At 40.4% G+C, this 14,676-nt stretch overlaps 1 protein-coding gene across 1 annotated transcript; it reads left to right on the top strand.

Annotated features, from left to right (window-relative positions):
• The first annotated feature begins 3,420 nt into the window (after positions 1 to 3,420).
• On the top strand, positions 3,421 to 14,400 carry MPC1 (mitochondrial pyruvate carrier 1). Its single transcript, XM_088161420.1, has 5 exons — positions 3,421 to 3,574; positions 7,060 to 7,063; positions 10,771 to 10,867; positions 12,509 to 12,641; positions 13,399 to 14,400. Exons 1-5 carry the CDS (start codon positions 3,504 to 3,506, stop codon positions 13,415 to 13,417), a joined length of 324 nt encoding a protein of 107 aa, XP_088017546.1. The 5' UTR covers positions 3,421 to 3,503; the 3' UTR covers positions 13,418 to 14,400.
• Positions 14,401 to 14,676: the final 276 nt, after the last annotated feature.

Genomic DNA, 14,676 nt, shown 5'->3' with positions numbered 1-14,676 from the left:
CTGAAGCCTTGTGGAGCCAAAGATGGAGGAGTCAGGAATGCTCTCTTCTGTCAGCTCAGTAGAGTGCAGACAGCTGTCAGCAAGGGATGAAGAGCTGCAGAACTGTTATCTACAGAAAGCCTCTGTTGTTAGAGAATCCCATGCAGAGTAACTGCTGCACAGCCATAGAGTCCATCACCTAAAAACACTGAAGGGGACTCAGGCACACCAGCTTTCAAATCCAGCGACAAAAAGTTGTAGCTTAATGATCAACAGTAACAAAAGTCAGTAAGTGAGTTAAAAATGTAGTGACCTGGCCAAAGGCTGAGGGAAAATAAGGAGAATAACTGGACAGGCAAAGAAACTTCAGAAGCATCCCCTTGCAAAGGTCAGAAGTACAAAGCTAACAAGAAACAAAAGAAAGCAATGAGAATTTCAGAAGAAATTCCAGGAAATAGCAGGCAGGGTATTTGTGAAGATAATCTAAGGGATAAGAGATTGCAGGGGATCTGTCTGTTTGAAAACCAAACCAGCTACAATTACTTGTTCTGATTAGAAGAAACACAGGAGCCATCCTTTGACATACATGGCTTGTCTTATTCATAAGCACATAATGACCTAAAAATTAAAAGGGAACAAGTAAATGGCCAAAAGGACATATGAGTAGATGAAAATAAAGAAATCATGTCAGCTTGCAGAATCAGAAGGGCTGAGTTATGAAATCAGTTTCAACTATCATGGGACATAAAAGACAATTAAAGGAGTTTGATAAAAGCATTAGAAAATAAAATGAGACAAAGGAAGATGAAGTTATTAAATAATGCAGAGAGAGTCCATGACAAATAAAAGAAGTGTGGCAATAATAACCCAAAATACGTATGAATTTAGCGTGAAAAAAATAGAAAGAAGTATAGTTCTGACTAGGAAAAAAAAGGTGGAATATATTTTTGAAAAAAAAAAAAAAAAAGTGTGGCAAAACCTAATGAAACTTGCTCTTAAATCCACCAGGCCCTCACAAAAGAAATTTGAAATTATCAATTTGAGATCATCAGTGATTTTCCTCTAGGTCATGGAAGGACAGGGTAGTCCTGCACTGGAAAAGAGCACATGTCTGAAGAGAAGGGGTTCACAAAAAATCAGCAAATTATAAGTCAAATAGCCTAATTCTGACATTAAAAAAAAACAAAACAAAGCTAAACAAAAAAACACCATAAAAAAACCCTGCTTCAATAATTTATTAGACTACCAGTTAATGTTCACTCAGAGAGCAACATGCTCAAAAGTACACCTAACATGGACTTCTCAAGAGCAACTCACGCCAAATCCAATCTAATTTCTCTATTGAGCAGGCTAAAAGGGGTAAAAGAAAAGCTATGGATACATTAAGGGGATATTTTGTACAGTTTTTTTATATTCGTACAAAAAAAGCCTAAAAACCATATGCAAATAAAAGCACTATAAATACATACAGAACAAAAGCAAACTTCAAATCCTTGCTAGCTAGTTTTGTTGTGTAACTGGTAGAGCCTGTCATGTGGGACTGCTTTCTTCTGGACAGGTTTCAGGTTAATGATTTTTCCATTAACTACTTTGAAAACAAAACAACAAAAAAAAGTGAGATACTCTCAAAATTGGAGAAGACTGCACTGCTAGTAAGGCTTCGACTGAGACATGATGACCCTTGGCTATGACTTAAGAAAGCTAAGCATAAATGGAGTAAGCAAAAGGTTAAAAAATGTAATAGACACAGCCTGTGGGAAAAGGCTAGAAGAACTTCTTTACTCCAGGAAGAAAGACTAAAGAACAATGCCTCCTAATGCAGACAGATTATTGTTTTGCTCCTTATATGGAGTTAAGAAAAAAATTACAAATTTTCAGTAAAGGAGAATAAGACTACATTTTTAGCCTTATTATGTAAAGGCTAAAAATTAGTTCTATAACTGTCACTGTAATATTAATGACTGAGCCTGGCCATTTAGGATATGTAGAATCCTGCCACATGAGGATTTTGTTTCAACATACAGAGCTGATTTCATAGACCTTCTGTGTATGTCAAATCGACTGGAATAAATGATTCCTTGAGATCTCGTTCAGATTCACATTGCTGCTTTTAAATAGGATTCTGAGTAGTCCACAGAAATATGCTGGGCTACATTTTGGCTTTTCATAATGCAATATGCCAAGGGGATTAAAATTCTTCCACTCACACAGCAAAGCAGGGTGTTGTTGTGGGTTGTTCTATCACATGCTGAATATATATAGAAGAAGGAGAGGTTACTCAATGCTTTTTCTCAAACCTGCTGCTCTCTAAGCAAGAAATGAGGGAAGAAGGGTGAAGAGAAGCTTATGATTGCAACTTTTTTGTACATTTTTTGAGCATTTTGGGTTTGGTGTGTGTGTTTTGTGGGGTTTTGTGGCTTTTTTAGGGGGAATTTTTTTTGTTTGTTTGTTTAGGTTTCTTGGGGTTTTTTTGTGGTGTTTTGGTTTTTAACCTGAGATCCTGCAGGGAAGAGGGAAACAGAAGGAAACAAAACAGCCACGGTGTCCAGAGCTTCTTGCAGAGCATAGCTGTGCCCCAGGCTGCACTCTCAGCTCTGGACCTTAAAAACTGAGGCTGCAGTCTTTGGAAAGCACAGGAGATAAACATCCATTTTCACTATCTCTAGTGCACTGAGCAAAGAAGAAGAATTTGTATGGCCCAAATTTTCTAGAGATAGTATTCGCAAGGTTAGAGTTTATCTTCCCTTCTACGTAAGTAACCTCTGCTCAGGTATGAAACAGAAAGTGCTGGTGAGATATAGGATCTTAGACCACTCCAACTAAAATTACTGTATTACTTATAATAGAATCACAGGACAGCTGCGGTTGGAAGTGACCTCTGGAGCTATTTAGTCCAGCTCCCCTGCCAAAGCAGGGTCAGCCAGAGCAGGTGACACAGGGACGCGTCCAGGTGGGTTTGGAATGCTTCTAGACAGGAAAACTCCACATGCTCTCAGCGCAGTCTATCCCAGATCTCTGCCCCCGCCAGTGTCACCGAGCCGCCTCCGCCCCCATTCCCCCTCACGCCGCACTCGCGCCACCGGGGGCGGAGCCACACGCCCGGCCGGGGCGGTGCGCGCCAATGGGGAGCCACCTGCCGCGGCCCCGCAGCCAATCGCGGCCCTCGGAGCCGCCGCGCGACGCTGTCCCGCGTGCTGCGCAGGAATGCCGGCGGCTCGGCCCACGGCGACCCCTCCTCGGCTCGCTTTGCGACGCTCTTCCCCCCTCCTCCCGCCGCGTTGCTTTACGGCCCCTTGCCATTCCCCCTGCCCGTGACAGTCTCCCCGGGCGGGGCGCGCGCGGGGGGCGGGGCTGCCGTGGCCAATGGGCGGCGAGAGCGCCGCGGGGACGGGGCGGGGGGGCGTGCGCGCTGCCGTAAAGCGGGCGGCGGGCGGCGCGCGGGGCACTTGTCACCGGCGGCGGCGAAGAGGCGTGAGGCGGCTGGGCTAGGCAGGCGCTCCCTACCCCACTGCCGCCGAGACGCCATGGCGGCGGCGCTGGGCCGCAAGGCCGTGGACTATGTGCGCAGTAAGGAGTTCAGGGACTATCTGATGAGGTGAGCGAGGCGCGGGTGGCGTCATCGTCGAGCTCACTGCACTGCGCGGGCGGGTGGCAGAGACCAGCGTCTGGTCCTCCAACCCCTCCGCCCCCCGCAGCCTCGGGGCGCCCGGGACGGGGTCGGACGGTTGGCACCGGCTGGCCACCGGCGAGCTCGCCCTCGCCGGCGACTGGGCGAGGGGAGAAGGCAGCCAGGAGCCGGCCCAGAGGTGTCGTGGTCCCGTCGTCACCTCGGCCCGCGGGGGCGGTGGGGGCTGTCACTGTCCCGCCCCGGCCCGGGCAAACCGGCCTTGACCTTGAAGTGACGCGGCGCGCTCTGAAGCTGCCGCGGCAGCTGCGCCCCTCCGTGACCTTCCCGGCCCGGCTGTGACTGCCGCGAGTGCCGCCCCGCCGCGGGCAGGGGCTCGCTGGGCACAGGGGTGGCAGCGGGCACGGGAGCCCGAGACCGGGACAGCCCGACCGCTGCCTGCCGCAAGGGCAGAATGAGCTTTGCTCTGCCGTGGGCAGAAGCGAGCTTGATCATGGATGCAGTGTGAAGATCGGTTATTTGAATCTCTGAGTGCGTGTAAGTAGGTACCTCTTTCCAGAGGCTTGTTAGAGCCCTGCTGTCGTGGGAATGTGGCTTAAGCCACCTCCCAGACAGCTCAGTGCTTGTGTCAAGCTTTATCTTCGTGCTGTGGTAAGGGATATGGCACTCTGGACTGAAACTACAAGACTGCCTTAAAGAACAGTTTTGGCATATTTAAATCTTGTTGAACCACAGTCTCGGGTAGGCAGACTGAAGTTTTTCTGGCTGACAGGCTGTTTGATAGGCTAAACAAATAAAAATGGTCTCTTCTAATAAACGTGGTTGAGCAATATTTCACTGTAGCTGTTGCTTACTGTTTTACCTATATCTATTGCAACTGGTCTTTGATGTTGAGCAAGCATGTAGGAGGGCATATGTTTATCTGAGAAACGTCTTGATTAAAGTAGCAGGAGATAGTGTAAGGCTGCATGGACAAGGGATAATAATATAAAGGCTCAGTAAAGCTTTAAACTTCAGGATAGACTTAGATTAGATATTTACTGTGAGAATGGTGAGGCACTGGAAAGTTTGCCCAACTTGTTTTGTATTCACAAAATCAAAATCCACAAAAACAGCGGGACAAAAATACGAGAAGGAAGAGAACAACGTTGAAGCAAAACAAAAAGGTCCGGAGCAGGCTTTTGTAATTCCTTTTGAAAGTCTTGAGGATACCATGTAAGATGGATAGATACCTATTAGTGCGAAGATTTAGTTAATTGTGACAGGATTCATATGAAGCATATAAATGGCCGTTAAACCAGTAATCTGCTTGATAATTAGAAAAACAAACATCCAAATGAGATAACAGCCGCTTCCTAATGTCATCAGTTACTGGAAATATGTCTATCCTCACCTAAGACTGAGAAGGTTTTTTAAAAACAAACTTTCAGGTGTATTTCATCTAGTCTTCAAACAAGCTGTATATGAGACTGTATTGCAGTGAAACGAGCATTCCACAGGTTTCTACCATTGTGGATGGAATGTGTCTTGCCTTGCCATATAGGAAGATACCTGCTTAATTTGTACGCCTGTTACTGGGTGTGTCATGAAGAGCTTAAGTCAGTTGCTCCATCTTCTCTGTCCTTTCAGCATTGTTTCTTGCCCACTAGGAGATAAGTGTCTAAGTTACTGACTTTTGGTTGAGTTAAAAATTTAAATAGCTGTCAGTAAAAGACTTGTCTGTCTTCTGCATAGAAGAAATGGAGCGTTATCTCTTTGCATCTTTTCCTGAAGGTGATTTCTTCCCCAGACTATGGGACACTACCCCAGAAAAAGTCCTTTCTTCGCTCATGGGGCAAAAGTGTCCTGGAAGCTCTGAGACTGTGGTGTCCGTTCTAAAAATCAGTATCTAATTGCTGCAAGGAATCAAGGCTTTATAAACATGAAACATGTCAGAATTAATGAATTAAGGTATTGTTTGGGATACCAGTGTTAGGCTTTAGATTACTTGACCCTCAGTAGAATAATTGAAGTTACCCAAAGTGGTGGGTTAAGCGCTCCATTATTACGACTTGGGGCAACCAAAACTTGCAGACATCTATTGGAATAAATTGCTTTGATTTCAGCTTCGTAACCCGCAAACATGAAAGCAAGCGGAATGAATGCATGCTGCTTTGCTTAGGTGGATATGTCTGGCATTAGAATCGCATTGTGTCATGGGTTAGCTTTTGGATCTTGCACAAGGAAACGGGAGAAATTGCTTTTAAAACCGTAATTAAAAATTAATTGTTCTGCTGGTTTCATATCTGGCTTTTCTCTACTGGTGATTAATAGGGATCTGAATGACTGTAAATCATATAAATACAAATTTACCCTGTGTCAATGCTTCAAAATGAGCATAGTAAGAACATAAGCTGTAGGTAGACTTTTCCTGCTTCTTGTGAAATGCAGCAGTTATGTTAAAACTATCTGATTAGCATATTAAAGCCTGGTAGCTCTGTGTATTGTGAAACTGAAGTTGCATTTTTCCCAAAATTGTAAAGATGGCAGCTGTCACTATAGTTGTGTTATCTAAGCCACTAATAGTAGCCTACTGCATCCTCTTATTTCTTATCCTATTGATTTAAAACCTTCTGAAAAGCATCTAATAAAACAGTTTTCCTCCTCTTTTAATAGAGAAGACATCATTCTAGACAAGCTGTCATTTTTTTGTGGTAGAAGCCTAAATTGCTTTTGTCACATAATGAATTCAAAGGAATCCTAAAATCTCCTGGTAACAGAAGAATAAGCTTGGACATTGCAGTGTGCTGGGGCACTTCTGAAAAGTCCCTTCCTGATGACTTGGCACTAATGCAAATGTAGGGACTCTGGTAATTTAGAGGGCTTTGAAATAGAGATAAACTGATGTGAGCTGTCTAGGAACTAAGTGCTGAGGTTTTCCAGGGAATGAACTTTCTTTCAATTCAAACAAACTTCAGAGGAGTTAGCATTGGTTATAGAACTACAATTAGCTATCTTCAGTTCTCTTTAGTAAATTTTTAAATATGAGGACATAAGAACTTTAAAATAAGAAGTCCTGTAGTGATATGTGCTAGAAACTGAAGGACACAGCATCTGCTTGCCTTATGTGCTTTGAGAACTGAAGAATCTGCTGTTTTGCAGCAGAAGGGTAGTGCCCTTTCCACTTAGGGGATGGCAGTATGGGGAAAACACATAGTGACAGTTCACTTGTGTTTGCAGAATGGCCTCTGGCCTATTAATATTCTTATTGCCAGAATGAGGAAAATATGTGCAGAAACTTTAGAAAACTAAATCTTTGCAATTATAGCCTTTTTGGAAGGAACTTAGTATGGATGCAAGGTATTCAACAGCCCTGGGTTCCTCTTGTCATGTCTAGACATTTATACGGAAAACTGACAATTGGAAACTGAGTGAGTAAATCCAACAGTTGTTGTCCACAGTTCTGAAAACATTAGTACAGTTTTCTTTGTCAAGGGGACTGAACTTGCTTCTTGAAGTTGTTGGAAACTACTAATTCAGAATGGAGTCACTTCAGAAATAGATGAGTGCACATGGTGCAGTATCCTCACTATTGGATGTGGTTCCAACTCTCTTGGCTGTAGAGCTTTGGGGCTGGATGCCTGTTTCCTGGAAGAGTCCATGTGCCCTTGGTTTGCCCTCTACTCTATCCCGCGTGATTGTAAGGACAACTTTGTAAGACCTTTGCCAGAGCTGCCTACTCTGTTAAAGTGTTATCAGTTTGATTCTATTTTAGGCTTTCACTTCCCCTGGAAACAACTTGCACTTTAAAAATTAAGGCTGACTTCAGTTGGCACAAAAATGTGGTGCCAGAAGACACTGCATCTGACACAACATCTGAACTTGTTTAGTTAAGATTGTATGAAAAAATTAGTTTGCATTTGTCTCGAACTTCAGTCAACTGTTACCGCAGATCAGTTAAAGAGAAAACAAAAACCAAGTGGTTAGACTAGTCAAGGACATCCAAACTAAGCACCTTGAACCAGCTTTTAACAAAGACTCGCTGAAACACATATCCTGTGTGATTTCCTAAGTAGACCTGACTGTTCCCTTACCATAGCTATTTATAAAATGGTCATCTATGAACATGGAAATCAATGTGAGGATGTGATAGTTAAAGTGTTCTGCAACTTGGAGCAGTTCTAGACTTTCTAGCAGCCTACCTATTTCTTAAAAGAAATGCCTTCTTGTAAATCATAATTCAGAACTAAGTCTTATCAGTGTCTTTGTTAGAAGATGTTTAAAAGTTAGTAAGCTTTTGTTACAAAAGCTTCATAACAAACAGTCTTAAATGTATGCTGTAGTCTATCTTTTGTGCATAGATCATTAAGTTATTACATAAACTGGTAACTAGATGATCACTGAAATGAGCCCCATACATGACTGAAGTGCAATTGCATGTATTACTGAGAACGTGTTATAGCTCATGTTTGGCACAGCCACGGTTGGCCCAAATTTAGTGACAGGAACATATCTGGCAGTCTTTGGTTTGTCCTACTTACAGAGATACACAGAGAATTCCAAGCGACTTCAAAGCTTTCATTGAAGAATTTTAGCTGTTTAGCTTTGTCTTGACAAAGCCTGATGTCTTTCTGCATCCTTTAAACTAGTTGGGGTGGGATCTTGGGTGCTCTGAAGGGTTGAATGTCTTCCACTGACCATAAAGGGATTTCAGGTAGCTGGAAAAAAGAGCAGCCAACACTTAGTGAGACGCTTGTAATAGCTCTTGTGGGAAATGGGATTTTTTTTATTTTTTAACACTAATACATTATTCAGAGTTAATGCTGTGACAGCTTCCTGACTTATACCTATTTTCTATTTGTGGTATGCTTTTGTCTATGTAGATTATGAAAGAAACTAATGTGTGGCTTTTTTTCTTCTTTCTTTCATATGCTTTTTGAATGGAAAACAATGATGGTGCACTTGAACAGTACGGTAAGAAAAGGGAAGGGATTTCTGGTTTCATATTCTTCCTAACTTCAATAACTTGCTGTCTTTTTCCCATAGTACTGTTATGACTTTGCCTACACCTGAAAGGCATACTGCAAACCTCCAGGAGTGATGCACTAGGAATATTTAGTTGCAAGTCTGAGGTTAATGTGACCAAGTGTTAGCACTTGCAGAAGGTCTTACATTTTTTTCCATACTCCTTTGCTAAGGAGATGGGAGCAGTTTGAAACACATTATTCTACATAACAGCAGTATATAACCAGACTACCTAGCTTATCTCTAATGGCCTTCAGGCCAGACAATAAATGTACAAAATTACTCACACTACACTCTTCTGTCCTGGACCCTTTCAGTTTGCCTCTGAAAGTGGAAGTGGGAATTTTATGCCTGTTGTACTGTGAATCATAGTATTATGGAAGATTTGTTCTTCTACCTAGACAAAAGACAAACTTATAGGTGTACTTTAATTCTTGTGAGACTTCAAAGGGCTGCCTGCCTGTAGGCACTTAAAACCCAAGGCATCACCACCTCAAGGTTCCAAATAAAACTCCTTGTCAGCAGAGAAAAGCTACTGCTGCAGTACTTTTGTTTACTGATGAGACTTCAGATTGCACAGCCTGGATTTGAGTCATCCATAATCTGTGGTGTATTATTTGGTTATGTTCTAATGGCAATTGATTAAGCAAAAATGCCAAGTTGATTTAATTTACTTTTTAAAACAGAAGCTGTCACCCAGATTCTTAAAAGCTGTAAATATTTCATAGATTAAAAAAAGCTTATTTTTCATAAACTACAGTTGTTCTATTGAGACCCATGAAATTACTATAAAGCCATCACCAAGTACAGGTAGAGTCTCTCCACTTGAAGTTGGCTTTGGTGTGGTGGTACAGTAAATACCATGTAGTCATGCAGCTCTCCTCAGTTAGGCCATATTACATCTGACGTGCTTGAGAGGCTTTAACTATTACAGATGTCAATTTCCCTATCACTAGGAATACAGCAAACAAATGCTTTTATCCTGTTCTTCAGAATACTGTTATAAATCTGAATTTGCAGAAATACTGTATTTTGCATATTGCACTGAAGTTGAATCAAAACTGTGTGTATAACTTTTACTCACCTTTTTCTATTTAAGTTTCTTCTATTGCAAGTGCAGGAAGCAAGTGTGGCTTTTAGTCTGACTGTAGTGTTGCAATGAAGACTGCAAGAGTATCTTAGAATTAAAATTGCAAGAAATTTAAATACCCCCTGAGAATTCTAAATCTTTAAACATGTTACAGTTACAAAAGTGCCCAAAGAATTGGATGTAGCTGGTATCTACAAAGCTTTTTCTTGTGAGGTGCATCTCTTTTGTTCTATCTGGCCAAGTTACTTTTGAGAGTGAGTTTCTGATTAGAAGAAGCTGAGGCAAATACTATGTGCATCTTCTGTGGAAAGAATTCTGATGAAGCCTTGTTACTCATAACAGTAGTGGAAATTGAACTTGGGACACCATTTTTCTCAGTTCAGAGTCTTTTAGATAATGCCTATCAAAATAAACTTGTCAGTTTTTCTGATTAGAGCCTTTCCACTTTTTATCTGTTTTATCTGTGTACACACCTGTTGCTAACTGCTCTCCTCTGACATTTGTTGAATCACTGAGTTTTAAGTAATCACCAAGTCGTTTCAGCAATTGCAGATGAAGCTCAGGGTAACAGTTTGCTTTGCTTGATGGCCCTGCTCTTTCAAAGATGGTTGCTGAGCTTTTCTTCATCCTCAGCATATAAAATGAAAACAGCTTCAGTTCTTCACTTCATCAAGTCCTTACCTTTTCATTAGATTTTTGAAGAGTCTTATTTGAAAGCTGGAAATGCTAATTCTCTGCATAGAAGTGAGCTATAAATCTGAAGTATCTGACAATGCCAATCAGATGCTTAATGACTGCTGAGCTATAATTGCCCAAAATTCTGTTTCAATGGCTTTAAATATTCCTCTCTCGTATGAAAGAAGATCCAGGGTAGGTTTCTTTACCTGTGCTTCTGAAGAGTAGATCCCACTAAAAAAAGGTTTAGTTTCTCTCTTCCATTAAAAATTGTCTTTTATTGGAATTTTACCCATAATCCTGCCTTCTAGTTTTGAGTGGCTAAGAAAAAACTGTAAGAATACTGCAGGAGATTTTTGTTTCTGTTTAACTTTCTTATTGTTTTCCCTCTTTACAGCACTTTTGGGGGCCAGTTGCCAACTGGGGTCTTCCTGTTGCTGCTATTAATGACATGAAGAAATCGCCAGAAATTGTTAGTGGCCGAATGACATTTGGTAAGACCTGAGACAAACTTCTTGTTAGGAAACTGACTCCAGAATACAGTTTCTGTCTTTTAAGCAGCAACACTTTATTAGTTGTCTACAAATTTGTGACCAAAGCAGATATAGATATCAAATATCTTGTTACATAATTTCAGAGGCCATTTAAATTGAGGTACTGAAAAACTGAAGGGCTCTTTTTTGGAAGGCTTTCCACTAATTTGGGAGGGGAGAGTGAGGCAGCTCTTGAGCATTAGCAGTTTACAAGACCAGACTGTCTCTTGAAGTATAACTCTTGTTATCCTGTACTATTATACACACTTGTTCAAAATGTATCTCTTTACTCAGTTTTATTCTTTGTATAAAGAACAATGATGCTTTGTGGTTACTGTGAGATTTAAATATTTATCAACACTGACCAAGTGAAGAAATGGTAATGCTTGGTCAGCAGGCTGTGAGAAGCAGCAAAGAAGACTTGAACTCCTTGCAAAGCAGTTGTCTATGAGAGACTATTGTGACTCTTAATGAGAAATTGTTTTTAAACACATAAGCAATATTTTTCCACCTCTTTGGAACTCGTATAGTTTTTGCCTAGATGTCTGTCTCTAGTTTCAAATTCTTTTCTAGGATTAGAAGTCTTGCAGTTTCAATTTATTAGCTTAACTTTGGCATTATGTCTCTTCCTTAATTCATTTAACTTAATTCTGAGTAATTCTTCTTCCCACAAGCAAAATACCTTTGGCTCAAGAAATTTTATAGCCTCATTATCATTAGGCTCTTCTTAGAGTAATTCAGTCCCTTAATCAGCTTCCTTGAGACAGAAGACTAGTTTAAATAGTCTCCAGTACAGCAGAACTGTTATGAAAATAGTGTTTTGGTGGCAGCTACCCAGCTTAGCAATGTTGAAAAAACTTTTTTAAATTTTTGCAAGTGTATATATATTTTGGTGTGTGTATGGAACCTGGGAGATGAAAAAAGAACATTTGTGCTTTTAAAAGGCTGTTTTCCTTGAACAATTAATTTACCTTTTTTTTTGTTTTTCTTCAAGCCTGTCAGAACTTTACGAAACTAGGGAATTCTTGGGTTGTAATTTCCTGTAGTTAAATTTAATTATGGTAGGAGAGTAGATCCAAATAGTTCCTCTTCTTTCTAGAAAGCAGGTAACAAAACTTCATGTTTCTGAATGTTCATGATTTCCTGGGCATTGGAAGCTCCTGATACTAAAGTCTTATTATAAAATGTTCCCAGAAAACTGTATTTAAGTGATTAGTGTCTTTAAAAATACTTCATCTTAGAAATAGTCAGAATAGTAGTATAGGACAGACTATGTCTTAATGCAACAAACTGTTATTTTCTAGCTGAGATTATTTAGATAATAAACTAAAAAGACTTCAGTTGCATCACAGGGTAGTGTATGAGTAAAATTAGTTTTTATGGAAAGCTGCAGCCATGTAGATTTTCTTGTATAGCAGAAATGAGCACTGTTTTGTGTTTTCTTGCATTGGATCCTCAAAGTGGACGTTTGTTGGGATCTTGGAGAATTCATAAGCAGCAACAAGTCTTCTACCTGTCAGTACATTTTACCAGTAGGAAAATTATGATTCAACAAAATGCAGATATTTACAGTCTCTTAACAAGATCTGTCATCTTTTGCAGCACTATGTTGTTACTCCTTGGCTTTCATGAGATTTGCCTACAAAGTGCAGCCAAGAAATTGGCTTCTTTTTGCATGCCACTTCACTAATGAAATTGCACAACTTATTCAAGGAGGACGACTGATCAAATACAGGCAAGTTACATCTTTAAATGGGGAAGTCCTAAACTAACGGCTCCTGGAATACCCTGTTAGTGATTTTTAACTGTGGTGCAAAGCTTTGCATGGCTTCTGAGCTTGTTAAACTTCATTGCCTTTTGCAAACCTTTTTAACAAGCTTGTTGTCAGTGGGCAGAACTTTCCACTTTGAACCTTCTGAGGCCTGTACATAGAAAAGGCAGGAAGCCCTTATGGTGACGAGAGAGTGTAGACAAGGCCTTCAGCAGCTGCTGGTGATTTTGGGGGTTGTTTCTTTGTAGTATGTTGGTTTGTCTATGTGTCCATCTTGGTAACTAATTCCTGAGATGGACACATTCATAAAACTGTGAAGTAGTTGTACGCCTGAAAGAAGTCACACAAAATCTATCAGAGCTGACTGTTCCATACATGAGGTAGAGCCAACTGAGTTTGCCTGGGGAACAGACTGTCATCAGTCTTGCACCCTGATTGTGTGGCAAGCAGTGCAGACACTGCCCCGAGCAATCCTGGTGAGTCAGGATTATGGCTTTTCTCTCTTCTGCCCCAAGAAATTACTGTGGAGCAATAGAGGATGAAATCTACTGAACTATAAATTAGAAAATGAGACTGTGTGCAAAACTGCAAGTGGACTTGTCTCTGTGTAAATTACTGACCAATGTCCTCCATTCATAAAGTTCTACTGTAAGTTCAGAGGTTTTTAATAACAATTGCATTTCAATATCCACTCTTACAAAAGTTGTTTTTCTTTTGGCAGGCTGGAGAAAAAGAACTAAATATATTACTTGAAATAACCCAGGGAATGTATTCATCCTGAATGACAGCCAAGGAAGACATGCCATCTACAGTTGCTGTGAAAATTACAGTGGGGATGAAACAGAAACACCCATTATGAATATGACCCCACCAAGAATTCTTCTAATAATTTTTATATCTTGCCTTTTAAAAGCTACTATTCAGCAATGTAAACCATTACATTTTAAGTCTTGCTGCCTTACTGACCTTTAATAACTATTCTTTTAATAAAAAAGTTAGTCACCCAAATAACAAGCAATATTTGAAAACCAACTTTATCTAACAGTCTACAAAAGTGGCCCATGATGGTTTGACAAAACTCATTTTAAAATCAGGATGAACAGAGGTCAGTAAACAGAACTGTAGGTGGTATCATTGTTTATGTATTAACATATTCTTAAAAGCCATTAAACTTGAGTGCATTCATTCCTATTCTATCTTTTTTTAAACTTAAGCAGTGGCTTGCTGATCTGCAAGAACAAATATGTAGATAGGCAGCCTGGAAGTGAGCAGCCATCCCTCTTCCCTCACTGCATGCCTTTTCTCAGTAAAGGGACTTGATTAACATCCATCTTTATGTCGCACACTATTTAAAGAAGGCTTGGTAAAACAAAAGCATAGCACTGAATGAAGGAAGGCAACAAAGCCTGATACTGTTCATTAAGAAGTTCTAAGTGGATTTTATTTTTTCCTACTGTTTGAGTTACTCTAGATGTATGTAATTCTTACACAGGCAAAAACTAAACTTGTTTGGAGTCTAAGATCTGAAAGACATGAAGTGCCTTTCAGTAGTTTTTGACTTCATTGTGAGAGTGGTTTTTCTGCATGATCTGCCTGAAAATTACATTGCTGTAAAGATAAAATTGACAAAGAATGTGAGAATGTATGTTAAAGATTTTTTCAGTGCAGTGTTTTTGAACAATAAACATGTTCCAAATGGCAATAAAACTCTTGAACACTTGGAGAAGTTTTGTTTTTCATACTGTGATAACAGACCAAAAGTGAAACTTTATTATGGAGTGTCACTTTATTACTGCAACAGCATGAAGCAAAAACCAGCTGAAAAAGGAAGTGGTATGTACTGTGTTCAGGTAAGTGTCCTCTGAATTCTAATACTTTTTTTCCCCCAGCAGGAAAGAGATGCAAATACTGCATAGTTGCTCTCATTATGCAACTAAGTCAGTATTACATACTGTCTTCTAGCAATTAGACCAAGTCTTAATCGACCATCTCCTAATTC

The sequence above is a fragment of the Sturnus vulgaris genome, chromosome 3 (genome assembly GCF_052056855.1).
Source record: "Sturnus vulgaris isolate bStuVul1 chromosome 3, bStuVul1.hap1, whole genome shotgun sequence".
Taxonomy (NCBI): Eukaryota; Metazoa; Chordata; class Aves; order Passeriformes; family Sturnidae; genus Sturnus; species Sturnus vulgaris.
This window is presented reverse-complemented; position numbering and strand designations above follow the sequence as displayed.

What these genes read in the sequence shown, in the direction of transcription:
- MPC1 (XM_088161420.1), top strand. Translation starts at nt 3,504, where the DNA reads ATGGCGGCGGCGCTGGGCCGCAAGGCCGTGGACTATGTGCGCAGTAAG. An exon ending in TAGTGGCCGAATGACATTTG is followed by an intron (nt 10,868 to 12,508) that starts GTAAGACCTGAG and finishes CATCTTTTGCAG; the next exon opens with CACTATGTTGTTACTCCTTG.